The sequence below is a fragment of the Nerophis lumbriciformis genome, linkage group LG18, assembly GCF_033978685.3.
Source record: "Nerophis lumbriciformis linkage group LG18, RoL_Nlum_v2.1, whole genome shotgun sequence".
Taxonomy (NCBI): domain Eukaryota; kingdom Metazoa; phylum Chordata; class Actinopteri; order Syngnathiformes; family Syngnathidae; genus Nerophis; species Nerophis lumbriciformis.
The window spans coordinates 8,497,498-8,525,043 of record NC_084565.2 but is presented as its reverse complement, the minus strand read 5'-3'; the positions used below and the strand labels follow the sequence as shown (position 1 = coordinate 8,525,043).

Below are 27,546 nucleotides of genomic sequence, written 5' to 3'. Positions count from 1 at the left end.
TTGATTTGATATACAGAGTAGAGATGCGCGGTTTGCGGACACAACCGCGGAGTCCGCGGATTATCCGCGGATCGGGCGGATGAAATTAAAAAAACTAAGATTTTATCCGCTCGCGGGTCGGGTCGGGCGGATTAATTTTTTTTTTTTTTTTTTTTTTTTGCGGGTGGCAGTTAAACCAATTCGGAAATATATATACATAGTTAAATGTTGTTACCCACATACGAAAAACGAGCAGGCACCTGCTGCATATGCCACAACAGAAGAAAAAAAAAGAAAAGAGATGGACACTTTTACGGAGCGGAGAAGGGACGCCTCGCCGGGGTCCGGGACCGAGGCCCCTTCCCTCGAGAGGGCCCCACCGGGAGCCGTAGCTGAGGCGATCCGCGAGAAGGGCCCGACGCACGTCCAGGGTCACTACCGTGCCCACCGCACCGACACCCCGCCTCGTCCGCTTTCGCCGCGGCCGGCGTCACGCGCAGCAGGTAAGCAGCTTACCTGCCCGCCACCCCCGTGGCCGGGGGCTCGTAACATGGGTCACTCCGCGCGCTCCGCCCGCGCAGCTTACCTGCTTGCCACCCCTGTTGCCGGGGGCACGTAACAGGGGTCACTCCGCGCGTAGTGCGCTCATGAAAGGGGTGGGGCTCACCCTGGTTGATATAGAGAGCAGGACGGTGGCCATGGAAGTTGGAACCCGCTAAGGAGTGTGTAACAACCCACCTGCCGAATCAACTAGCCCTGAAAATGGATGGCGCTGGAGCGTGGGCCCATATCTGGCCGTCGCCGGCAGCGAGACGCGCTTGGAGGTGCGCTCAGCGCGGCTCCCATATGATTGCGCACTGGTGTGCGTCTGGGTCGTGACAGCGTGGCACGCGAATGTCTGTGCATTGGATCAGTCTCCTTTCTTTAACAGGCAAAAGCTTTATAACCTCACCATACCTGCCAACTTTTAAATCAGAAAAACCTAGTAGCCAGGGTCCAAGGGCCGCAGGCCCCGGTAGGTCCAGGACAAAGTCCTGGTGGGGGGTTCAGGGCTTCGCCCCCCGACGCAAAATGACTATTAGCATTCAGACAGGTTAAAATGTTGCTAAAACCATCACTTTTCTATCAGTCACAGTGACTTTTCAAAACAAAAATATTACAGCAAAAATCATATGGGTTGATTGACATGTTTATTCTGTAAGCTAACTTCAATAGTTTGAAATTATTTTGACAGTTAATGCCAGTTATCCTGTCAACCTTTCACAAGACTTCAATTTGTTAATTGAAAGTATAAATAGTATAAACACTTTTAACAGTATGTCGTGCTGTGAAATACAGCCGACAGGATTGCGCATGCATGGTGCAGGAGAACAAAGGACTTCTTTCATTTAAGGTTTGTGATAAACCATCAAACTCATTCGTTAAAAGGACTCTATAGTAATATAAAGCGAATTTTTCTGGACATTATCATGCAAGAAAAGTTTATTTTTGGGATCGCGATCACCGCGTAATGATTTTTAAAGGTTGCATTACATTATTAACTGTCCCATGTGATCAGCCAGTGCGATTGGAAGTCCATGCTCAATTATTGCCTCCGTAAATAAAACTTCGGCATTTATCACATCCAAAGAATCTGTTTGGGCGACGAAAAACGTTGAAAGTTTTCCACTTGTATCGCTAGCAACGGCATTAGACTTGTGTTTTTTTGTCCCAACGTGGTCTTTTACATCGCTAATTCCTCCGTGTCCGATCGAAAAATCTTGTCTGCACAAGGTGCAATTCGCGTAGTTTTCACCCTTTTTTTAAATTTTTTTATTAATATTAGATATATAACAACGGGCGGATGGTGGGCGGGTGCAGTTCTGCTCAAACGTTACATCGGGTGGATGGCGGATGGTTGACGACTTTCTGACGCGGTTGCGGATGAAATAATTGCCTATCCGCGCATCTCTAATACAGAGAAAAGATGCACCTCATAACAAATAATGTAACTGTTTATTTTAATTTTGAAGTTCAAGTTTCAATTTACATATGTTTTCATATTTTTATTTATATTTCATTTAAAAAAAAGTTATATTTTGAGGCAAAAATAAGTGCAGGTTTTGGTGTAAAGTTGCGTGCTCCTAAACGGGCTTCATCCAAGTTGGAGCGTGGCCCTCTGCATGGCGCTCTTTATTCCAATGCAAATTGCAGTTTGATGACGTTCAGGAGCCGGTGGAGTAGTTTAGGCCATGTTGCGTTGTGTCACACCACCTTCCCTTCCCCCACTGTGTCAACTCACTGCCCCCGCTCAAAGGCCTGACGCAAATTCATGGGGCCCTTAAGCTGCTCTCAGGACAAAATGGCCCCCCAATTTCCACAGAGGAATCCCCGACACTCGCCCTCACAAAGATAGAGGTACTGTACAGGAACACACACACACACACACACACACACACACACACGTCTAGACATGCTGACTCACATGTTTGATCCCGTGACCCTGTGTCAGCAGTAAGGTCAAACACACACACACACACACACACGCACACACACACACACACACACACACACACACCACTAATCCTTCCCTCATCTGAACTTGCTGACCTCAGAGGTCCAACAGTGCAAGTCCATCTCACTGTACTTGTACTTTCCAGATCGTCCATATCTGATATTACACTTTATATTTACTGAACACCTTCAAAGGAGCAACATGCACACTAAAACATTGAACATACTCGCACAAAATGTAAGTAACGTACGTACTGTAGACCTAAAGTATCATATTCACACTATATTTAATATACCTTGATGTTACTGTACTACTGTATATCTATACCATTAATGTCCTGCTATATCTCTACTGTAATCTATTTAATTGAATGTGCTACTAATGCACCATATTTACATTATATTTAATGTACCTTGATGTTACTGTACTACTGTATATTTATATCATTATTGTCCTATATTGCCAATGTAATCTATTTAATTGAATGTGCTACTAATGTACCATATTTACATTTTATTTAATGTACCTTAATGTTACTGTACTACTGTATATTTACACCATTAATGTCCTACTATATCTCTAATAGAATCTATTTATTTTAATGTGCTACTAATGTATCATATTTAAATTATATTTAATGTACCTTGATGTTACTGTACTACTGTATATTTATACTATTAATGTCCTACTATATCTCTTATGTAATCTATTTGTTTAATGTGTTACTAATGTACCATATTTACATATTTAATGTACCTTAATATTACTGTACTACTGTATATTTATACCATTAATGTACTACTATATCTCTAACACAATCTATTTATTTTAATGTGCTACTAATGTATCATATTTAAATTGTATTTAATGTAGCTTGATGTTACTGTACTACTGTATATTTATACTATTAATGTCCAACTATATCTCTACTGTAATGTATGTATTTTAATGTGCTACTAATGTACCATATTTACATATTTAATGTACCTTAATGTTACTGTACTACTGTATATTTATATCATTAATGTCCTGCTATATCTCTTATGTAATCTATTTTAATGTGCTACTAATGTATCATATTTAAATGATATTTAATGTACCTTAATGTTACTGTACTACTGTATATGTATATCATTAATGTCCTACCTATATCTCTTATGTAATTTACTTATTTTAATGTGCTACTAATGTACCATATTTAAATTATATTTAATGTACTTTAATGTTACTGTACTATATTTATACTATTAATGTCCTACTATATCTCTAATGTAATCTATTTATTTTAATGTGATACTAACATTATATTTAATGTACCTTAATGTTACTGTACTACTGTATATTTATACTATTAATGTCCTACTATATCGCCAATGTAATCTATTTATCTTAATGTACTACTAATGCACCATATTTACATTATATTTAATGTACCTTAATGTTACTGTACTACTGTATATTTATATCATTATTGTCCTATATCGCCAATGTAATCTATGTATCTTAATGTACTACTAATGTACCATATTTACACTATATTTAATGTACCTTAATGTTACTGTATCATGTAATGTCATAGCTATATCTCTACTGTGATTTACTGCTAATGTACCATAATTACATCCCAGCAGACAGGAGACATGGAAACAATGTTGAGAAGGTCCTGCATGACTTCAAGCAAGACAAAAACAACATGTCAGTTTGTGACCTTGATTCGACATTGAAATGTGGTCATTTCCCAACCAACAACGTGGATCCAAAATTGTACATCAACATTGTCTCAATTGACTAATACGACTATTTTTCAATGATGTTTTGAAGTCAGTTTTAAAGGACATGTACGTATAATTAACATTGTATCAATGTCTGCTGGGATTATATTGATTGTACCTCTAATGTTAACGTTAAATAATTACATCATTAATGTTGGACCTATAACTCTAATGTACCATATTTACATTGTATCTATTGTACCTCTGATGTTACTGTACAATATTTACATCATTATTGGGTGACCTATACCTCTAATGTACTATATTTACTGTACTTTATATTCAATGTACAACTCATGTACCATATTTACATGATTGTACCTCTGTTACTGTACAATATTTACATCATTAATGGGTGACCTATACCTCTAATGTACTATTTTACTGTACTTGATATTCAATGTACTACTCGTGTACCATATTGACACCATAGTTAAAGCTCTACCTTTAATGTACCTTAAACATATGTAGTAGTCTCCCTCTATCTTACCATATTTACATTTTATTTGATGTACCTCTGTTACTGTACCTAATTTATAAACATTCCATGTACCTCTAATTTTATTGTACCTATTTTATATCATCAATGATCTACTTATATGAGAGGTATGTGCTATATTTACTTTATATTTAATGTGCCTCTAATGTACCATATTTACATTATAATTAACGCTCTACCTCTAATGTACCATATTTACACTATAATTAACGCTCTACCTTTAATGTACCATATTTAAATCATATTTAGCAATATTAATGCACCTCCGGGCTCCATCTGGTGGTACGTCAAAGAATCCCTTAGTTAACGTACAGTGTTTTATTTTCCTATATTCAAACACAGTGTTACCGTTCAAACGGTGTGTACTGTTACAGTGGCCCAAAAAAATATAAATATACTTGTTAAATAACACCTCTGCCTTGTTTTTAATGCATCCTTGGGCCTACTATGCTACTGTATTTGGATGTTGGTCTTTACGGTGCTACTTGGAGAGTCTGTGGTGTGTTTCTGCGGTTGAGGACTTTACTGTGATACATTTTCCTATTTTAGAAAATGCCCCCCGGTGGTTTTTGTCCCCGTCATGGAAACACAACAAAGTAGGGAGCAGATTGTTGGCAGGTGAACCTCGGCTTCCACGTGAACTAGCCAGTCATCTTCTCCTTCAAGGACAGGACACCCATGTTTACAAGTGTGCCGACAAAAACATGGCCCTGGGGTGATTGTCGGGGTTATAAAAACAAGAAAGTGACCTGAATTACTTTGTCATGTGACGCGACGCACCTTTTTTGTAAAACTCCTTCTTGATTGTCCTGCTTCTCACACCAACTGGGGGAAAACAACACACAAAAATAGCCAATGAATCCTCTGAAAAATCCAACTCATTTTTTTTGCATCCAGACTAAATTCTTGTGGAAGTGGAGTAGCAATATTAGTTAGGTACTGAAGCACATTCAGTCTCACGCTCAGCCAGAATGTTAAAATGCCATCTGAATCATTTATCCATGAAAATATGGGAAAGCTATGGACTGGACTCTCACACTATTATGTTAGATCCACTATGGACTGGACTCTCACTATTATGTTAGATCCACTATGGACTGGACTCTCACACTATTATGTTAGATCCACTATGGACTGGACTCTCACACTATTATGTTAGATCCACTCTGGACTGGACTCTCACTATTATGTTAGATCCACTATGGACTGGACTCTCACACTATTATGTTAGATCCACTATGGACTGGACTCTCACTATTATGTTAGATCCACTATGGACTGGACTCTCACACTATTATGTTAGATCCACTATGGACTGGACTCTCACACTATTATGTTAGATCCACTCTGGACTGGACTCTCACACTATTATGTTAGATCCACTATGGACTGGACTCTCACGCTATTATGTTAGATCCACTATGGACTGGACTCACACTATTATGTTAGATCCACTATGGACTGGACTCTCACACTATTATGTTAGATCCACTATGGACTGGACTCTCACTATTATGTTAGATCCACTATGGACTGGACTCTCACACTATTATGTTAGATCCACTATGGACTGGACTCTCACACTATTATGTTAGATCCACTATGGACTGGACTCTCACGCTATTATGTTAGATCCACTATGGACTGGACTCTCACTATTATGTTAGATCCACTATGGACTGGACTCTCACACTATTATGTTAGATCCACTATGGACTGGACTCTCACTATTATGTTAGATCCACTATGGACTGGACTCTCTCACTATTATGTTAGATCCACTATGGACTGGACTCTCACACTATTATGTTAGATCCACTATGGACTGGACTCTCACACTATTATGTTAGATCCACTATGGACTGGACTCCCACACTATTATGTTAGATCCACTATGGACTGGACTCTCACACTATTATGTTAGATCCACTATGGACTGGACTCTCACGCTAATATGTTAGATCCACTATGGACTGGACTCTCACTATTATGTTAGATCCACTATGGACTGGACTCTCACACTATTATGTTAGATCCACTATGGACTGGACTCTCACTATTATGTTAGATCCACTATGGACTGGACTCTCACTATTATGTTAGATCCACTATGGACTGGACTCTCACACTATTATGTTAGATCCACTATGGACTGGACTCTCACACTATTATGTTAGATCCACTATGGACTGGACTCTCACACTATTATGTTAGATCCACTATGGACTGGACTCTCACTATTATGTTAGATCCACTATGGACTGGACTCTCACTATTATGTTAGATCCACTATGGACTGGACTCTCACACTATTATGTTAGATCCACTCTGGACTGGACTCTCACTATTATGTTAGATCCACTATGGACTGGACTCTCACTATTATGTTAGATCCACTATGGACTGGACTCTCACACTATTATGTTAGATCCACTCTGGACTGGACTCTCACTATTATGTTAGATCCACTATGGACTGGACTCTCACACTATTATGTTAGATCCACTATGGACTGGACTCTCACACTATTATGTTAGATCCACTATGGACTGGACTCTCACACTATTATGTTATATCCACTATGGACTGGACTCTCACACTATTATGTTAGATCCACTATGGACTGGACTCTCACGCTATTATGTTAGATCCACTATGGACTGGACTCTCACTATTATGTTAGATCCACTATGGACTGGACTCTCACTATTATGTTGGATCCACTATGGACTGGACTCTCACACTATTATGTTAGATCCACTATGGACTGGACTCTCACACTATTATGTTAGATCCACTATGGACTGGACTCTCACACTATTATGTTAGATCCACTATGGACTGGACTCTCACACTATTATGTTAGATCCACTATGGACTGGACTCTCACTATTATGCTAGATCCACTATGGACTGGACTCTCACACTATTATGTTAGTTCCACTATGGACTGGACTCTCACACTATTATGTTAGATCCACTATGGACTGGACTCTCACTATTATGTTAGATCCACTATGGACTGGACTCTCACACTATTATGTTAGATCCACTATGGACTGGACTCTCACTATTATGTTAGATCCACTATGGACTGGACTCTCTCACTATTATGTTAGATCCACTATGGACTGGACTCTCACACTATTATGTTAGATCCACTATGGACTGGACTCTCACACTATTATGTTAGATCCACTATGGACTGGACTCCCACACTATTATGTTAGATCCACTATGGACTGGACTCTCACACTATTATGTTAGATCCACTATGGACTGGACTCTCACGCTATTATGTTAGATCCACTATGGACTGGACTCTCACTATTATGTTAGATCCACTATGGACTGGACTCACACTATTATGTTGGATCCACTATGGACTGGACTCTCACTATTATGTTAGATCCACTATGGACTGGACTCTCACACTATTATGTTAGATCCACTCTGGACTGGACTCTCACTATTATGTTAGATCCACTATGGACTGGACTCTCACACTATTATGTTAGATCCACTCTGGACTGGACTCTCACTATTATGTTAGATCCACTATGGACTGGACTCTCACTATTATGTTAGATCCACTATGGACTGGACTCTCACTATTATGTTAGATCCACTATGGACTGGACTCTCACACTATTATGTTAGATCCACTATGGACTGGACTCTCACACTATTATGTTAGATCCACTATGGACTGGACTCTCACACTATTATGTTAGATCCACTATGGACTGGACTCTCACACTATTATGTTAGATCCACTATGGACTGGACTCTCACACTATTATGTTAGATCCACTATGGACTGGACTCTCACACTATTATGTTAGATCCACTATGGACTGGACTCTCACACTATTATGTTAGATCCACTATGGACTGGACTCTCACACTATTATGTTAGATCCACTATGGACTGGACTCTCACACTATTATGTTAGATCCACTCTGGACTGGACTCTCACTATTATGTTAGATCCACTATGGACTGGACTCTCACTATTATGTTAGATCCACTATGGACTGGACTCTCACACTATTATGTTAGATCCACTATGGACTGGACTCTCACTATTATGTTAGATCCACTATGGACTGGACTCCCACACTATTATGTTAGATCCACTATGGACTGGACTCTCACACTATTATGTTAGATCCACTATGGACTGGACTCTCACACTATTATGTTAGATCCATTATGGACTGGACTCCCACACTATTATGTTAGATCCACTCGAGGTCCATTGCACCGGTCGCCCGGAGGGGATCTGAGCCGAGGATGTGGTTGTGGCTTGTGCAGCCCTTTGAGACACTTGTGATTTAGGGCTATATAAGTAAACATTGATGATGGATGTATGATTATTATTTTGTACAATAAATAATCACATACGTTATTGTGATAACTTTGACAATTTAAAGACAAAAAGAGGCAGGCTTTGTCGTTTGTGTCAATGTTTCAACTTTTTGGTGGGGGAAATAATCCATTTTTGGACACGGACGATTATAGAATCAATTAGTAGACGTCAACAATTGATCATCAATGTATTATAAATAACGTAATGCAAGACAGTTCTAAAATGTGGCTGACTGCAGAGAGGCGCCTTACTGAGAGATCCGACCAGCTCCTTTACCATAGGGCACTTATGTTCCAGTTTTGCACACATTTCTGTGAATGTAATAAATGTACTAGGAATTAATTGAAGTGTTTCTACTTACAAATGCACTGTTTTTAAAAGTTGCGAGTGATAAATGCTAATGCCTCGGGATCCCCCGGGAGGAGCTGGATGAAGTAGCTGGGGGGGGGAATCTGGGCTTCTCTGCTTAGGCTGCTGCCCCCGCCACCCCGGTTCGGATAAGCGAAGGAAGATGGATGGAAAAGAATTGTAAAATCGCATCAATATAGATACATGATTTTATTACTTGATGTTTGAATCGTAATACAATCGTGAGGTGCTCAAACTTTCCCACCTCTAGACCTTACACGTTTGTGTTTTTCTCCATGATATGTAGTGAAGTGAATTATATTTATAAAGTGTTTTTCTCTAGTGACTCAAAGTGCTTTTACATAGTGAAAGCCAATATCTAAGTTACATTTAAAGCAGTGTGGGTGGCACTGGGAGCAGGTGGGTCAAGTGTCTTGCCCAAGGACACAACGGCAGTGACTAGGATGGCGGAAGCGGGGATTGAACCTGGAACCTTCAAGTTGCTGGCACGGCACACTCTACCAACCGAGCTATACCGTTTAGAGTTAAACGCTCCCTTGCAGCACGCTGGAACCCCGAGAAGAGATGATGAGCGTGGAATGATTGACTAAGAAAAGACTCAGCAGCTGCTGCACAGGATTTAGCAGCTTGCACACAGAAATACCAAACCTTATTAGAGTACAGTATAAGGAAACCTTATTAGAGTACAGTGTAAGTAAACCTTATTAGAGTACAGTGAAAGTAAACCTTATTAGAGTACAGTATAAGGAAACCTTATTAGAGTACAGTGTAAGTAAACCTTATTAGAGTACAGCATAAGGAGTATTAAAGAACAATATAAGGAAACCATAGAGTACAGTATTAGGAAACCTTATTAGAAAACAGTATTAGGAAACCTTATTAGAAAACAGTATAAGGAAACCTTATTAGAGTACAGTATAAGGAGACCATATTAGAGAATAGTATAAGGGAACCTTATTAGAGAACAGTATAAGGAGACCATATTAGAGAACAGTATAAGGAAAACTTATTAAGAGAACAGTATAAGGAAACCTTATTAGAGTACAGTATAAGGAAACCTTATTAGAGTACAGTGTAAGTAAACCTTATTAGAGTACAGTGAAAGTAAACCTTATTAGAGTACAGCATAAGGAGTATTAAAGAACAATATAAGGAAACCATAGAGTACAGTATTAGGAAACCTTATTAGAAAACAGTATTAGGAAACCTTATTAGAAAACAGTATAAGGAGACCATATTAGAGAATAGTATAAGGGAACCTTATTAGAGAACAGTATAAGGAGACCATATTAGAGAACAGTATAAGGAAAACTTATTAAGAGAACAGTATAAGGAAACCTTATTAGAGTACAGTGAAAGTAAACCTTATTAGAGTACAGCATAAGGAGTATTAAAGAACAATATAAGGAAACCATAGAGTACAGTATTAGGAAACCTTATTAGAAAACAGTATTAGGAAACCTTATTAGAAAACAGTATAAGGGAACCTTATTAGAGAACAGTATAAGGAGACCATATTAGAGAACAGTATAAGGAAAACTTATTAAGAGAACAGTATAAGGAAACCTTATTAGAGTACAGTGTAAGTAAACCTTATTAGAGTACAGCATAAGGAGTATTAAAGAACAATATAAGGAAACCATAGAGTACAGTATTAGGAAACCTTATTAGAAAACAGTATTAGGAAACCTTATTAGAAAACAGTATAAGGAAACCTTATTAGAGTACAGTATAAGGAGACCATATTAGAGAATAGTATAAGGGAACCTTATTAGAGAGCAGTATAAGGAGACCATATTAGAGAACAGTATAAGGAAAACTTATTAAGAGAACAGTATAAGGAAACCTTATTAGAGTACAGTATAAGGCAGGCCTGAACACAACAACAAACTACTTGAACATGTTTGAAGAAAGCTGGATGTTGCCTGTAGCAACATCCTGTTTCTCCACAGTGTGCACTCTTCATCTGTGATCCTCCCACTGCTGGAGGCACCATCACATGATCAAGAAGAAACAAAGAATGTCTAACCTGTGGCACACATCTACTGATTCTCAAGATGGTTGTTTTGGCAATGGTTGACATATTGACAATGATTGACAAGACTAAAGATGAAGACGTGGCAGCAGTGTGCGGTTCATTGCAATGGCTGCTGCCCTCGTCTGGCCACTGCTGGAACTACCACACAGGCAGGTGGAGAATCACATCTTGTTTTTAATGCATGATCACATGTTCAAGTATGTCACTTGTATCGGAATTAAAAGTGAGAGAGTCATCAGTCTCCTTGGAATGATCAAAACAAGTGTGATGGCTCGTCGCTATGCACCCCCCCGGAGTAGAGCGTACACAGCAGAGACCGTGATGGCGGCGGCCGTGTACGTGAAGGCGGCGTTATAGAGCGTGCTCCGGCTGACACGTTCGCCCAACGTCCTCTGGGTGTCCTCAAAAGTCTGAACCATCGACTCCAACCCCGGCCGGTCCGCTGTCTGGATTCGGACCGGCCTCTGCGGTGCGGTTTCAAGCAGGCTCCTCACCAGGGAAAGATCACTCTGGACCTTGCCCAGTCCTTGCTGCAGCTGCCCCACTTGGGACTGCAGGGGGGACTCTGTCCTTTGGACCTCGCCCGAGGACGGAGAAGGGCTGACGGCCGAGGAGCGGGTCAGGAGAGGAGCCTTCAGGGTGACCCTGAGGCTGTCGATGAGCGCCCGGAGCTCGTCCTGCTGCGAGCGATGGTTCCCTGCTTGGACTTTCAGGGCTTCCTGCAGGCTTTCTGGCCCCTTCTGGGCCTCCAGCAGCAGACTTTTGAGCTCCTATGGAGACCACATTACACAGCTTTACCACAGGGAGGTGCTAACACTGACAAAGTGTGCATAGTAGCCACTTTGATGTTTTCATGCTGGTCATTCATCAATATGTCCTATGGCTCCAACTTCCACTGCTATCTGAGTGTTGAGCTCGTCGTCCTTCATTTAGAAGATTACCTTAAAGGGGAATTATACTGTTTTTAACAGAAATAGATGTTAGCAAAAGTCAGCTAACAGTGGAGCTAGCGTAATGGGGATTCGATCTATTCCACCTATAAAGCACGCTAAAAAACATCTAAACACAGCCAACGTTTTCTAGACATGCTGTAAGTACATATGTAATGCAGTAACATTCATAACAACACCTAATATTTACGTAGTTTGCTCATTTTTAAACACATTACAACGGTTGCTTTTTCCTGTAACAACACAGACTTCATGAGAGACAACAAACCCTACTTTGGGACAAATGATGACCCAGAAACGTATGTTTTTGAGCCTGAATATAAGGAGGACGATCTACAAGTTGTAGAAACTGTGTGCTAAACTTTAGTGAAACACTAAGCATTATGGTCATGAGCTTTGGGTTATGACCGAAAGGACAAGATCACGGGTACAAGCGGCCGAAATGAGTTCCCTCCGCCGGGTGGCGCGGCTCTCCCTTAGAGATAGGGTGAGAAGCTCTGCCATCCGGGGGGAGCTCAAAGTAAAGCCGCTGCTCCTCCACATGGAGAGGAGCCAGATGAGGTGGTTCGGGCATCTGGTCAGGATGCCACCCGAACGCCTCCCGAGGGAGGTGTTTAGGGCACGTCCGACCGGTAGGAGGCCACGGGGAAGACCCAGGACACGTTGGGAAGACTATGTCTCCCGGCTGGCCTGGGAACGCCTCGGGGTCCCACAGGAAGAGCTGGACGAAGTGGCTGGGGAGAGGGAAGTCTGGGCTTCCCTGCTTAGGCTGTTTCCCCCGCGACCCGACCTCGGATAAGCGGAAGAAGATGGATGGATGGATGGACTAAGCATTATGTAGCAGTATTACTAAGTGCTAAACAAGACATAGAAACTACCAACATAGGAAAACAATCACTTACTGTACAATGTCTGCTCTCGCTGGGATGCCGACGGATGGGATGTTTATAGCTTCCCGTTTAGATGAAGAAATAATCATAATCTTGCCAGATGTAAAAAATAAAATTTTAAAAACAAGCAGCTTTTTCTGTCTTTCTCTCCATCTCCAGGTGTAAGTTGTTTTGTTTTGTTTTTTACTCCAGGTGTACCGTATTTTCCGCACTGTAAGGCGCACCTAAAAACCACAAATTTTCTCAAAAGCTGACAGTGCGCCTTATAACCCGGTGCGCTTTATATATGGATAAATATTAAGATTCATTTTCATAAAGTTTAGGTCTCGCAACTACGGTAAACAGCCGCCATCTTTTTTCCCCGTAGAAGAAGCGCGCGGTGCATGCTGGGATATGTGACGTTTCATTTCCATTTGTGTGTTTATGTAAAGACCCCAAAATGGCTCCTATTAAGTGTGTTGTCTGTCTAATTATAAATAATGCAGACGAGGCGTGTTAACTGAGTTCTCAGCGTGCTCATAACCACATTCTAACTCCCAGCATACAACGCTTCTCAGGGCTACCGCGCATGCTCGTAACTATCGTTGCATGCTGGGTAGTGTAGTTGTTATATTTGCTAGCTCATAACAGCCGCTAGATATTGGTGTCAACAGGGCATTCGAAGCTAGACTGCTAACTGCGTGGGAACAGTGGATGACAGAAGGCAAACACACCTTCACTAAGACGAGGAGGCAGCGCCAGACGACGCCAACATCTGCCAGTGGATCGTAAATTTGCCCAACTTTTCACTTCGGACACCGAAGACGAAGGATTTACGAATGAAGAATAACTTCAGAAAGTGAGCGCTATGTTTATTTTGTGTGTTGTGACATTAACGTTCGAGCAACATTATGTTGCTATTGCTCTGCACTATTTTGAATTTTACTATGTTTGTGATTGCACATTTGCGTACATTTTGGGAGTGAACAGAGTTGTTAGAACGCTGGTTTTTAATATATTATTAAAGTTTGACTGACCTATCTGACTGTTTTTTTGACATTCCCTTTAGCGCAGCGTAGGCGCGGCTTATAGTCCGGGGCGGCTTATTGGTGGACAAAGTTATGAAATATGCCATTCATTGAAGGTGCGGCTAATAATCCGGTGCGCCTTATAGTGCGGAAAATACGGTAAGTTGGATGTCAAAGTTGACCAACACCTCGGTTTATGTCCAAAACCTTCTACTATCCAGGTGAGAGGCGTGGTTTATCATCTGGAATGAACTTGTACCCACTTAGAGGTGATGAAACATGTCAATATGGCAGCATAAGCTAGTTAGCTCTCTGTGATCAATGCGCCACTAAAAGTGTTTTAGCGCTTATAATAACAATAGCGCTAATACTTGGTTAATATTCAAGTCACAAAACGTAAACGGAGCATTGTTGTTGGTTTTTAAGAGGGTGTTATGGGCGCAATAGAGTGCTCCTCACAACCTAGCCATCTCAGGGCGGACACTAGGCCACTGAGTTCATCATGGTGTTGTGAATTGTGCTCAAAAAGTACTTAAACACACACTGAAATATTTGAACCAAGTTTTACTTCAAAATGATTATGCAACACAATATACTTTCCTTGGCAGAAGAAACATTAAATATTATTCTGGCTTCTTCATGTTATTCATATTTGAGAGTGTCGATATGTTTATTTTAACAGGTGTTGTTTGTGATGGAGGAAGACGTTAATGTATTCATGATAGCATTCAAGCGATTAGCTCCAGGAAATGAGCAGTATCCCTGTGAGTGTTTCAAAATGCGGTAATCAATCATCGCTTTATGAAATGGTAATACTTACAGCGGTCTATAAGGGTAATTGTTGCATGGCTAATAATCATTTGCAGGCACAAAACTAAAGCACTTTTCTCACCTGCAGTCGGACGCGGTTGACGTATGTGGACCCCATGACCCCGATCAGGGCTCCCAGCACCGAGCCAATCACGGACCAGTTCTTGGTGCGCTCGGCTCGCGTCCTCTCCTTCTCGTGACTCTCCCTGACGGCGGCCGAGAACGAGGCGAACTTCTCTCTCTCCGAGCCCTCGGCGTGCTCGTAGGCCATTCTCAAGCGGCGCTCCTCCTGCGGTCAGGACGCCACACGGGCCTCAGCTCATTTTATGGCTTCAGACGGTCTTTACCATTTATTAATGACTCCATGGCGGCACCACCAGGGATTCATTTTGGGCGCCACAAATAGATTTGGAGATTTTGACGGCAAACACTGCAAGCTTATGATCGTATTATCCATAAGAGGAAATGTATTTGATGAAAGTCAACAAGTTCTGCTCATTAGTGAGTGGACTGTATGGTCCGGTTACACACTGCCCCATGAAGGGATGGCTACTGATGATTCCACTTTACCATTTGGTTCTCTTATCCATTCTTATTTGGGGGAAAAAAAGAGCAAACAGGTGGATTAGCATCAATTGTGCATAGTTTAGAGGTCACATGACCGTACAAAGCCTAAAGTGACATCTTTAAGGGGAACTGCACTTTTTTTTTTTTTTGCCCATCATTCCCAATCAAGAACATGCGTTTTAAGGATTTTAAATATGATTAAAAAAAACGCTTGGAAGATGCGGCTAATAGGAGTCACTGTTGCAGCCTTCAAAGTCTCTAAAACAATTTCAAAACCCTCCATTAACGTTTTATATACACACTGCAAGTATTTATATACTGTAGTAACAGACACCTTCATAACAATATGTAATATGTACAATATACACACTGCAAGTATATATATATAATGTAGTAACAGACACCTTCATAACAATATGTAATATGTACAATATACACACTGCAAGTATATATATAATGTAGTAACAGACACCTTCATAACAATATGTAATATGTACAATATACACACTGCAAGTATATATATACTGTAGTAACAGACACCTTCATAACAACATGTAATGTTTTATATACACACTGCAAGTATATATACAATGTAGTAACAGACACCTTCATAACAATATGTAATATGTACAATATACACACTGCAAGTATATACGTATATAATGTAGTAACAGATACCTTCATAACAATATGTAATATGTACAATATACACACTGCAAGTATATATAAAATGTAGTAACAGACACCTTCATAACAACATGTAATATGTACAATATACACACTGCAAGTATATATATAATGTAGTAACACACACCTTCATAACAATATGTAATATGTACAATATACACACTGCAAGTATATATAAAATGTAGTAACAGACACCTTCATAACAACATGTAATATGTACAATATACACACTGCAAGTATATATATATAATGTAGTAACAGACACCTTCATAACAATATGTAATATGTACAATATACACACTGCAAGTATATATATAATGTAGTAACAGACACCTTCATAACAATATGTAATATGTACAATATACACACTGCAAGTATATATATATACTGTAGTAACAGACACCTTCATAACAACATGTAATGTTTTATATACACACTGCAAGTATATATACAATGTAGTAACAGACACCTTCATAACAATATGTAATATGTACAATATACACACTGCAAGTATATACGTATATAATGTAGTAACAGATACCTTCATAACAATATGTAATATGTACAATATACACACTGCAAGTATATATAAAATGTAGTAACAGACACCTTCATAACAACATGTAATATGTACAATATACACACTGCAAGTATATATATAATGTAGTAACACACACCTTCATAACAACATGTAATATGTACAATATACACACTGCAAGTATATATATAATGTAGTAACACACACCTTCATAACAATATGTAATATGTACAATATACACACTGCAAGTATATATATAATGTAGTAACAGACACTTTCATAACAATATGTAATATGTACAATATACACACTGCAAGTATATATATAATGTAGTAACAGACACTTTCATAACAATATGTAATATGTACAATATACACACTGCAAGTATATATATAATGTAGTAACAGACACCTTCATAACAATATGTAATATGTACAATATACACACTGCAAGTATATATATACTGTAGTAACAGACACCTTCATAACAACATGTAATGTTTTATATACACACTGCAAGTATATATACAATGTAGTAACAGACACCTTCATAACAATATGTAATATGTACAATATACACACTGCAAGTATATACGTATATAATGTAGTAACAGATACCTTCATAACAATATGTAATATGTACAATATACACACTGCAAGTATATATAAAATGTAGTAACAGACACCTTCATAACAATATGTAATATGTACAATATACACACTGCAAGTATATATATACTGTAGTAACAGACACCTTCATAACAACATGTAATGTTTTATATACACACTGCAAGTATATATACAATGTAGTAACAGACACCTTCATAACAATATGTAATATGTACAATATACACACTGCAAGTATATACGTATATAATGTAGTAACAGATACCTTCATAACAATATGTAATATGTACAATATACACACTGCAAGTATATATAAAATGTAGTAACAGACACCTTCATAACAACATGTAATATGTACAATATACACACTGCAAGTATATATATAATGTAGTAACACACACCTTCATAACAATATGTAATATGTACAATATACACACTGCAAGTATATATATAATGTAGTAACAGACACTTTCATAACAATATGTACAATATACACACTGCAAGTATATATATAATGTAGTAACAGACACTTTCATAACAATATGTAATATGTACAATATACACACTGCAAGTATATATATATATAATGTAGTAACAGACACCTTCATAACAATATGTAATATGTACAATATACACACTGCAAGTATATATATAATGTAGTAACAGACACCTTCATAACAATATGTAATATGTACAATATACACACTGCAAGTATATATATACTGTAGTAACAGACACCTTCATAACAACATGTAATGTTTTATATACACACTGCAAGTATATATACAATGTAGTAACAGACACCTTCATAACAATATGTAATATGTACAATATACACACTGCAAGTATATACGTATATAATGTAGTAACAGATACCTTCATAACAATATGTAATATGTACAATATACACACTGCAAGTATATATAAAATGTAGTAACAGACACCTTCATAACAACATGTAATATGTACAATATACACACTGCAAGTATATATATAATGTAGTAACACACACCTTCATAACAATATGTAATATGTACAATATACACACTGCAAGTATATATATAATGTAGTAACAGACACTTTCATAACAATATGTAATATGTACAATATACACACTGCAAGTATATACGTATATAATGTAGTAACAGATACCTTCATAACAATATGTAATATGTACAATATACACACTGCAAGTATATATAAAATGTAGTAACAGACACCTTCATAACAACATGTAATATGTACAATATACACACTGCAAGTATATATATAATGTAGTAACACACACCTTCATAACAATATGTAATATGTACAATATACACACTGCAAGTATATATATAATGTAGTAACAGACACTTTCATAACAATATGTAATATGTACAATATACACACTGCAAGTATATATATAATGTAGTAACAGACACTTTCATAACAATATGTAATATGTGCAATATACACACTGCAAGTATATATATAATGTAGTAACAGACACCTTCATAACAATATGTAATATTTTCAATATTTATCTTAATTTGATCATTGTAATCATTGCCTGAACTAATTCCTCGGCGCATTTATTTCCGTTTCCATAGCAGCGCACATCAGACTTCTAGCATCAAATGAGTGTTCCTATTTACGGAAAAAAAATTAGTGTGTTTTAATCATGGCAGACTTGGTAACAAACAACGAAGACAACTATTTTTGGACAAATGAGAATTCACAACCTTATCTTTTTGAAGTTGAATATACTGAGGTTGAACTACTGCTTCAAGAAGCGAGCATGAAGGAAGGGTGAGACCTTGGAGCAGACGGAAGCCGAGTGAGGTGAAAGTGACTCTGAAGCTGCAAAATGTGGGATTTGAAGCCTACCTATTTCAACATAAACGGAGTGCTTACCCAAATGAACTGGAAACAAATGTCCCCTGCCAGCTGGACCAAACAGACAAGTGTCCATGGAGTGAGTCACACTTTATATTGCTCATGATACACGCAGCACATCATGCATGTTATTACAACTACACTACATACACTGTCTGGCTAGCTGTGTACAAACAAAACTTGAAATAATACTTTAATAATATGATTGTTCATGTTTGTCACTCAGTACAGATTAGTGACTTATCACATTGTTGTCCATGACAAACTCAAATGTGTTCCGTGCTAACGTAGAAGCTGGCTTATCGCTGGCAGCAGTTAGCTTTTACGGATAACACCGAAGTATTGTTGACGGTTTTTGAATGCATTTTTTAAGTGATTTAGAGGTAGAATTGATTGCTTCTATTAGCTGCATTGCTGGCCACCAAGAACAAGCCGAGTTTTACATGTTAGAATGCAAAAAAAAAAAAAAAAAAACTTTTTTGTGTCTCATAATGATTGTGAACGATAGGCAACATTAAAAAAAAGAGCAGTTCCCCTTTATTAGGAAAATATATTTTTTCTTGAAAATAAATATAAGAAATAAATATTATTCGGTAGAATTTACCAATTAAAACAAATATGTGGCAATTACACAAGAATGTAACATTTAGTAACATTTATAAAACTTTTGAGAATCATTGTCATTTCCCTAGAAAATATACTGGTGAACCTAAAAAAAATTGAATATGGTGCAAAGATTTAAGAGGTGAAACTAATATATGACACAGGCTCCTAACATGCAATTTAAGAATGTGAGTGTTGTCTGTCTATCTGTGTTGGCCCTGCGATGAGGTGGCGACTTGTCCAGGGTGTACCCCGCCTTCCGCCCGATTGTAGCTGAGATAGGCTCCAGCGCCCCCCGCGACCCCAAAGGGAATAAGCGGTAGAAATGGATGGATGGATGGATGTTTGTTTAGATTTAAGAGGTGAAACTAATATATGACACAGGCTCCTAACATGCAACTCACAATATTTTAAGACTTCTCAATTCAATTTGGATGATTATGGCTTACAGTTTATGAATGAAAACCTTGAATTGAAAATGTCAGAAAATGTTTGAGTTTTCAAAAATTGTAAGCTATGTTAATCAAACTTATATATATATATATATATATATATATATATATATATATATATATATATATAAAGGCTTGACATATTTTGCATGTAATGAGTTTATATCACATATTAGTTTCACATTTGAAGTTGAATTGCAAACATTAATGAACTTTGACACAATATTCTAATGTCTAATGTTCCACCTGTTTAATATGATAAGGAAAACATGAACCTTTTCTTTGACTACAATTGAACATTTACCTACCGAAAATAAGGAGCACTTTGGCAAATTGGTGCAAGCGTTTGACCACAAACTTAGTCACTGCTCGGTGAATTTCGTCTGTCCTGGCCTGAGTGTAAAAGGAGCGAGGTACTAACTGCCCCCCCTCGGAGCCAGTCAGAATCTGTCTCTCGTCATGTTCATTTGGGTGAGAAGACATTCATTTCAATTCAACAAATAATAGCCCTAGCATTATCAGCGTGTTGGTTAGTAGCTGTTGTGTTTAGGCCAGAGGATGACATCAGCATGATATAAAAATGTGACGTTGGTTTTGAGTTATTGCATGCTGTGTTTCAGCATTTTGCTCCTATGTCCTCTTGATGAAATAGCAGCCTTGCAGGTATTACAAGTAGCGCTGTTGCAATGTTTTCTGGTAAAATGTAGCTAAACTTTAGTGTATACGTGGCCGGGGCGCCATGTTGCTGTGACGTTGCGTAATTACGCCATTCCAAGGAATCATTTGGGAGAATGGCAAGGGATTCCAAGGAGTTGGAAGTGGTTTTGCATTCCCGTACCTCGTGTCATGACAAGCAGCTGTGAATGTTTTGTTTTGTGGCGCTCTCGACGTTGTGAGGCCTCAGCTCACCTGCAGCAGTTTGTGCTCCAGCGTGGCCAGCTCCAGGTAGTGCGCCTCCTCCCTGGAGACTCTGTCCAGCCTGTCCCTGACCTCCTTCAGCCGGGCCTGCAGGGTCTCCAGGCTGCCGTGAGCCTCGCGCACCATCCCCCTGGAAACCATGAACGCCGCCTCAGCCTAAGAAACAAATCGAGGGCAAATCTGAATCAGATCCGGATAAAACCGGCTTGCTTGGTCTTGTGTGGCGGCAGTTCGGGTATCACAGTTGGAAGCAAAGCGGACTCGTCTACTGACCTCTGTGACATTTGCCTGAGCGCCGCGGACCTCGTTGAGGCCGACAAACTCCTCATACCTCTCCCACCAACGGTTCATGGCGGCAGTGGCCATCTGTGCCGACCTTTGACCCCACTGATGCCCCAACTGACCTGCATGCTGGAGGAGAGAAAGGGAGCCGTTATGATGTCGCTGTTACTGGATTATTTTTTCTCTTTTGCAGCAAAACACTTTGACCCTGGAACACATTATTTCTACTGACATTATTTTCTTATGGGACAAGAACGAATTAGAGGTCAACCAGCAGGTAAGTGCTTGTGTTTGACCTGAGATGGTTCTTATTCGTATGGAGTGAAATTACTGAAAAAACTCCACAAATACACAAAAATGCTTTTAGTCAGGCCCAACAATTTGCAAGTAAATACAACTATTTTCTCCAATTAAAAAACAATTTGCAAGTTAACAAAAAAACATTTTCTTCAATTAAAAACATTACTCACAAGTATAAAAACATTTGACTCAAGTATAAAAACATCTTTCTTCAGTTAAGAAAATGATTCCCAAGTATAAAAAACATTTTCTTCAATTAAAAGAATGATTTGCAAGTATAAAAACATTTTTTTTCAAGAAAAAAAATGACTCGCAAGTATAAAAACTTTTTTTTCAATTAAAAAATGATTTCCAAGTATAAAAAACATTTTTTTCAATTAAAAATATGATCCACAAGTATAAAAAAATGTTTTACAATTAAAAAAATGATTCACAAGTATAAAAGCAATTTTTTTCAAGTAAGAAAATGCCTCGCAAGTATAAACATTTTTTTTCTTGAATTAATAATTGACTCACAAGTAAAAAAAACATTTTCTTCTACAAAAAAAAAAAGGTTCACAAGTATAAAAACATTTTTTCTTCAATTAAAAAATGATTCACAAGTATTAAAAACATGTTTTTCAAGTTAAAACTTTTTGCAGTAATATTCCAACCTGTGCCATTCATACACTGCTACTGTTATTTGCTCATGGTCCTGTCCGCCAAAAATAAAGAAGAATAAGCAAGGTGGGGCCAGAAGAGAGGGACACTTTGAGCTTGTTTCCCCTCTCTTCTGTCCGCCATTTTACTCCCCACTCTACTTCTTCTTTTCTGTTTTTGACGGATGGCACCATGCGCAAATAACAGTAAAATTATTTAAAGTTGCTAGCAGTTAAATTGTCTCAGCAGCACCACTTGTCGTTGTAGAGAGCGAATTACGGGTGCGCTGAGTGCAAGTGTGTGGATTGCGCAGGGTGGAATATTACTGCCAAAAGTTTTAACTTAACTTGATTTTTTTTTTCATACCTGCAAATCATACTTGCAGAAAATTGTTTTAATAATTGCAGAAATGTGTTTTTAATACTTGCAAACTATTTTTTTTACTTGCAGAAAATTATTTTTCTTCTTGTGAATCTTTTTTTTTTACATGCAGAAACATTTTTTTTTAACATTAATTTAAATTGCAGAAACGTGTTTTATACTTGCAAATCGTTTTTTTAACCTGCAGAAAATTGTTTTTATACGTGCAAAATGTTTTTTTACTTGCAGAAAATTGTTTTTTTGCCTGAAAATTTTTTTTTTTTTTTTTTTTTACCTGCGAATCGTTATATTACAGAGTGAGTAACTGGTGCTGTAATATTTGTGTGTGTTTGTGGAGTTTTGGCAGTATATTCACTCCACAGGGGTGCTAAAAAAAAAGGTGCAAAAATCCAAAACGTAGTTCTTTTTTATTTCGATTTTAAATCGATTCCTAATTTTCTGGAATCGGTCTAAAAAATGTTTTGTTTTGTTTTTTCAAATCTTTTTTTAGGCAATCTTGGTGCTTAATCGCTCTGTGTGTACGTCATGTCAGCAGCCAAGATGAGCTTCTAAACCTGTAGACTTTTGAAAGGGCTTCGTTACAATTTGATACCAAATAATACAGTGAGTGAATCGAGAATCAATTCTGAATGTAAGTGTCGCCTGATGAATCTGAATCGAATCGTCAGTTGTCGTATGATTCGTAGTCCTACTTGTAAGGCTGACACCGCACGTTCCTTCGCACTCTCGGGTCCATCCTTCCCGTCAGGACGCCCCGGGCCACTCGGCCGGTGTTGGGCACTGTAGCTGCGGACCACACACATCCGGTCTGGCCGAGGTCCAAGCAGGAAGAGGCGGGACAGACAACACGAGCCATGACCTCTGTACCTGACACAATGAACACAAATGTTAGTCAGCACTGATGACGTGATTGTGATGAATTACAGACAACTAAATTCAGTGAAAAACGGTACCTCATCGAGACACGCAATAGGAAAACTGTCTAAGCCGCAAAGTCTCCCCAGCAACTGTAATAAAGATGGAGGAGATCAGAGATTGGCTGAGAAACAAGGATGTGGCAATGTCCTCATTCACTACAGAAGATATCAAATTTGGTATTTTTATAAACGACTGTAACATAGAAATGTTTGTCAACATTATTATGCTCCAGGCAAAAGATGTTCTACATAAATGTCAATTTATGAAAGTAAGGCCTACATTTTCTAATTGGCTTAATGGTTTACAATTAGCAATCAAATCTCGGAGAATGATTAAGAGTACAAAAGCCCTTAAATTGAACTTTTTTTTAAATTATTATTTTAAACAACATAAAAAACACAAGATACACTTACCATTAGTGCATCAACCCAAAAAACCCTCCCTCCCCCATCCACACTCAATGACACAAAAGGGGCTGTCTCTTTCTGTTATTAAAAACTTCTGGTTCCTACACTATAGAATAATATAGTCTGCAAGGGATACAGTCTTTAAAGCACACATGATTGTGTGTGCTACTGGTCTACTAACATATTCATTAATTACTATTTTTTTATGTAATTGTTTTTATATTGTTTTACTTTCTTTTTTATTCAAGAAAAAGTTTTTTTTGGTTTTTTTAATTTATTTATCTCATTCTATTTTATCTAAAAATAAATAAATAAATAAATAAATAAAGGACCTTATCTTCACCAGACCGGGTTGTCAATGAAATCAGATTGTTTAAAAGGGTTCTTAAAACCAGGCCCAGTTCAGATTATGTCCAGATCGGGCTCAACAACACACACCTTCACCCATGTACACTGAAAACCAGGGAACACAACAGGTTGCATACAATCCACAAACAAAAATACATTTTCAAATTAAGCACCCATGTACAGTCCAGATCACATCCAAGTCAGACTCAGCAACACATACCCTCATTTATGTACACTTAAAATAGGAAACACTACAACAGATTGCATATCATATATAAACAAAATTAAATTTTCAAAATAAGCCTTTGAGGACTTCCCATCTTTTTTTTATGTTTTTTAGCATCATTATCGTTTTCAACCATATAATTTTCTAAAGTTAAAAAATACTGAATAAATGTTTTAAAGAAAGAAATACTAAGTGAATATCTGTTTTTGGCCTTAAAAATAAACCTTTTACCGAGTACTATAATTTACTTACTTACTAAATCATGACTGTCAATGAACTCTCCTAAAATAACGGAAACCACATCAAGCTTCATAAACAAACCAATCTTTAAACACATTTTTTCAACTTCCACCCAAAACGAAGACACAATATGACAATACCAAAACAAATGTAGGGTGGATTCAGGCTCCTGACAACAAAATCGGCAATCATCTGACTGCCATCTTCCATAGTTTTAACATTTTTCCCGTGGTTAGAAAGTATAAATAATTTTAATTTGAAAATAGCGATTTTGCATATCGATAGTAGTTTTGTAGATTAGTTTGAATATGGCATTCCACGGCAACGGGCAGTCAAAAAAGTCCTCCCATTTTCCATATGTGTTGTATGATTTCTTTATTAAATAAAAATTATATATTTTTCTATTTATTTGAGTTCCTTTTTGCCAACTAGAATTTCTTATTAGGGGTTTACAAACTAATGATTTAGTAGTTCCATAATTAATTATTTTTTTCCATCTCTTCCCAATGACTCCAGTTAGTTCAGCGTTTCTCAAAGTGTGGGGCGCGCCCCACTGGTGGGGAATAGAGACATGACAGGTGGGGCGCGAGGAACGGGAGGAAGGTGGCACTTTTATTGTATTTATTATTGAACTTGATGCAAGTTATTTGATTTATTATTGAACTTGATGCAAGTTATAACACTTTTGTTTTATTTATTATTGAACTTGATGCAAGTTATAACACTTTTTTTTTTTTTTTTATTGAACTTGATGCAAGTTATAACACTTTTGTTTTATTTATTATTGAACTTGATGCAAGTTATAACACTTTTTATTTATTTATTATTGAACGTGATGCAAGTTATAACACTTTTTGATTTATTATTGAACGTGATGCAAGTTATAACACTTTTTGATTTATTATTGAACTTGATGCAAGTTATAACACTTTTTTGATTTATTATTGAACTTGATGCAAGTTATAACACTTTTTTGATTTATTATTGAACTTGATGCAAGTTATAACACTTTTATTTGATTTATTATTGAACTTGATGCAAGTTATAACACTTTTTTTGATTTATTATTGAACGTGATGCAAGTTATAACACTTTTTTTGATTTATTATTGAACTTGATGCAAGTTACAACAGTTTTTTTGATTTATTATTGAACGTGATGCAAGTTATAACACTTTTTTTGATTTATTATTGAACTTGATGGAAGTTATTTTATTTATTATTGAACTTGATGCAAGTTATACCACAGCTGCACAGTTATTTTATTTATTATTGAACTTAATGTTATTTTATGTTATTGAGTTCGAATGTATACAACTTGATGTTCAATAAATTTGAAAATGTTAAAGCTTGGCATTAGCGCTCTGTTGGGGCGATGGGGGCAGGTGGGGCTTGAAAACTCCCCCTTGTCCAAAGTGGGGGATGACAAAAAAAGTTTGAGAACCACTGAGTTAGTTGATGAAATGAAAAGCTTGAACAAGCATCACCATACATAGTTGTAAATTCATCATACTTCATCATTTTACCATTCTCATTGATAATGTCATTGACAAAAAGGATTCCTCTTTCAAAAATATTTTTCCAAAAGAAAGGCTTTCCATCTATTACAATATTAGAGTTGATCCATATTATCTGCTGCAAAATATCATCTCTTTTTTCTGGTACATCAAATTGAAAACACCACCATGAGTGGATTGTTTCCTTTATGAACCCCGCCATGTTTCCCAGCAAAATGTAATTGTTTGTTAAAAACATTTAAAGTGATTTCGGTAACCCTTTTTGTCTTATTATTATTTATTAACATTTAATGCTCCATCTGTATTTGCTTTTGTGTTCTGTCCTTGTTGTTGAAAGTGCCTTGACTGTTGAGTGAATTATAAATGTATGTTTGCTGTCCAATACATAAAATTAAAATAAAAACTAATAAATATTGTGCGATTAAGAAGATTACAAATGAATCAACCGGTCGACTTTCATAAACCTCATCAAAAATCCCACATTAGCTACAACTTTAAACATGTAAGTTCCATGAATATATTCAGTAAATAAACACTCACATTAAATACAATAAACTTTAAATACACGATTAGCTTGCTAGCTGCTAATGCCTCACACATTACCATGGCTAGTTAGCATTTAGCACCACGTTCCTGGGCGTGATATTGTTTAAAAGCTGTCTATATAACAATAAACGGAACACATACCTATATTCCACTTTGTTTTCAAAACAGACATGTCACCTTGACAGTATTTTGGCCGCCAAGAGTCATCAGTCAAATGAAGCAAGTAGCCTAGCCAGGTCACGAGATTTTTGTTCCGGCATATATTCATTCTCCTATTTCCGGATCAGGATTCT

At 37.6% G+C, this 27,546-nt stretch overlaps 1 protein-coding gene across 1 annotated transcript; it reads right to left on the bottom strand.

The window, feature by feature from the left end:
* Positions 1-11,680: 11,680 nt before the first annotated feature.
* Positions 11,681-27,546, bottom strand: ccdc51 (coiled-coil domain containing 51). Its single transcript, XM_061977599.1, has 7 exons — positions 27,395-27,546; positions 24,006-24,059; positions 23,745-23,919; positions 21,724-21,861; positions 21,442-21,606; positions 15,264-15,470; positions 11,681-12,294 (listed from the first exon to the last, which is right to left on the bottom strand). Exons 2-7 carry the CDS (start codon positions 24,008-24,010, stop codon positions 11,803-11,805), a joined length of 1,182 nt encoding a protein of 393 aa, XP_061833583.1. The 5' UTR covers positions 24,011-24,059; positions 27,395-27,546; the 3' UTR covers positions 11,681-11,802.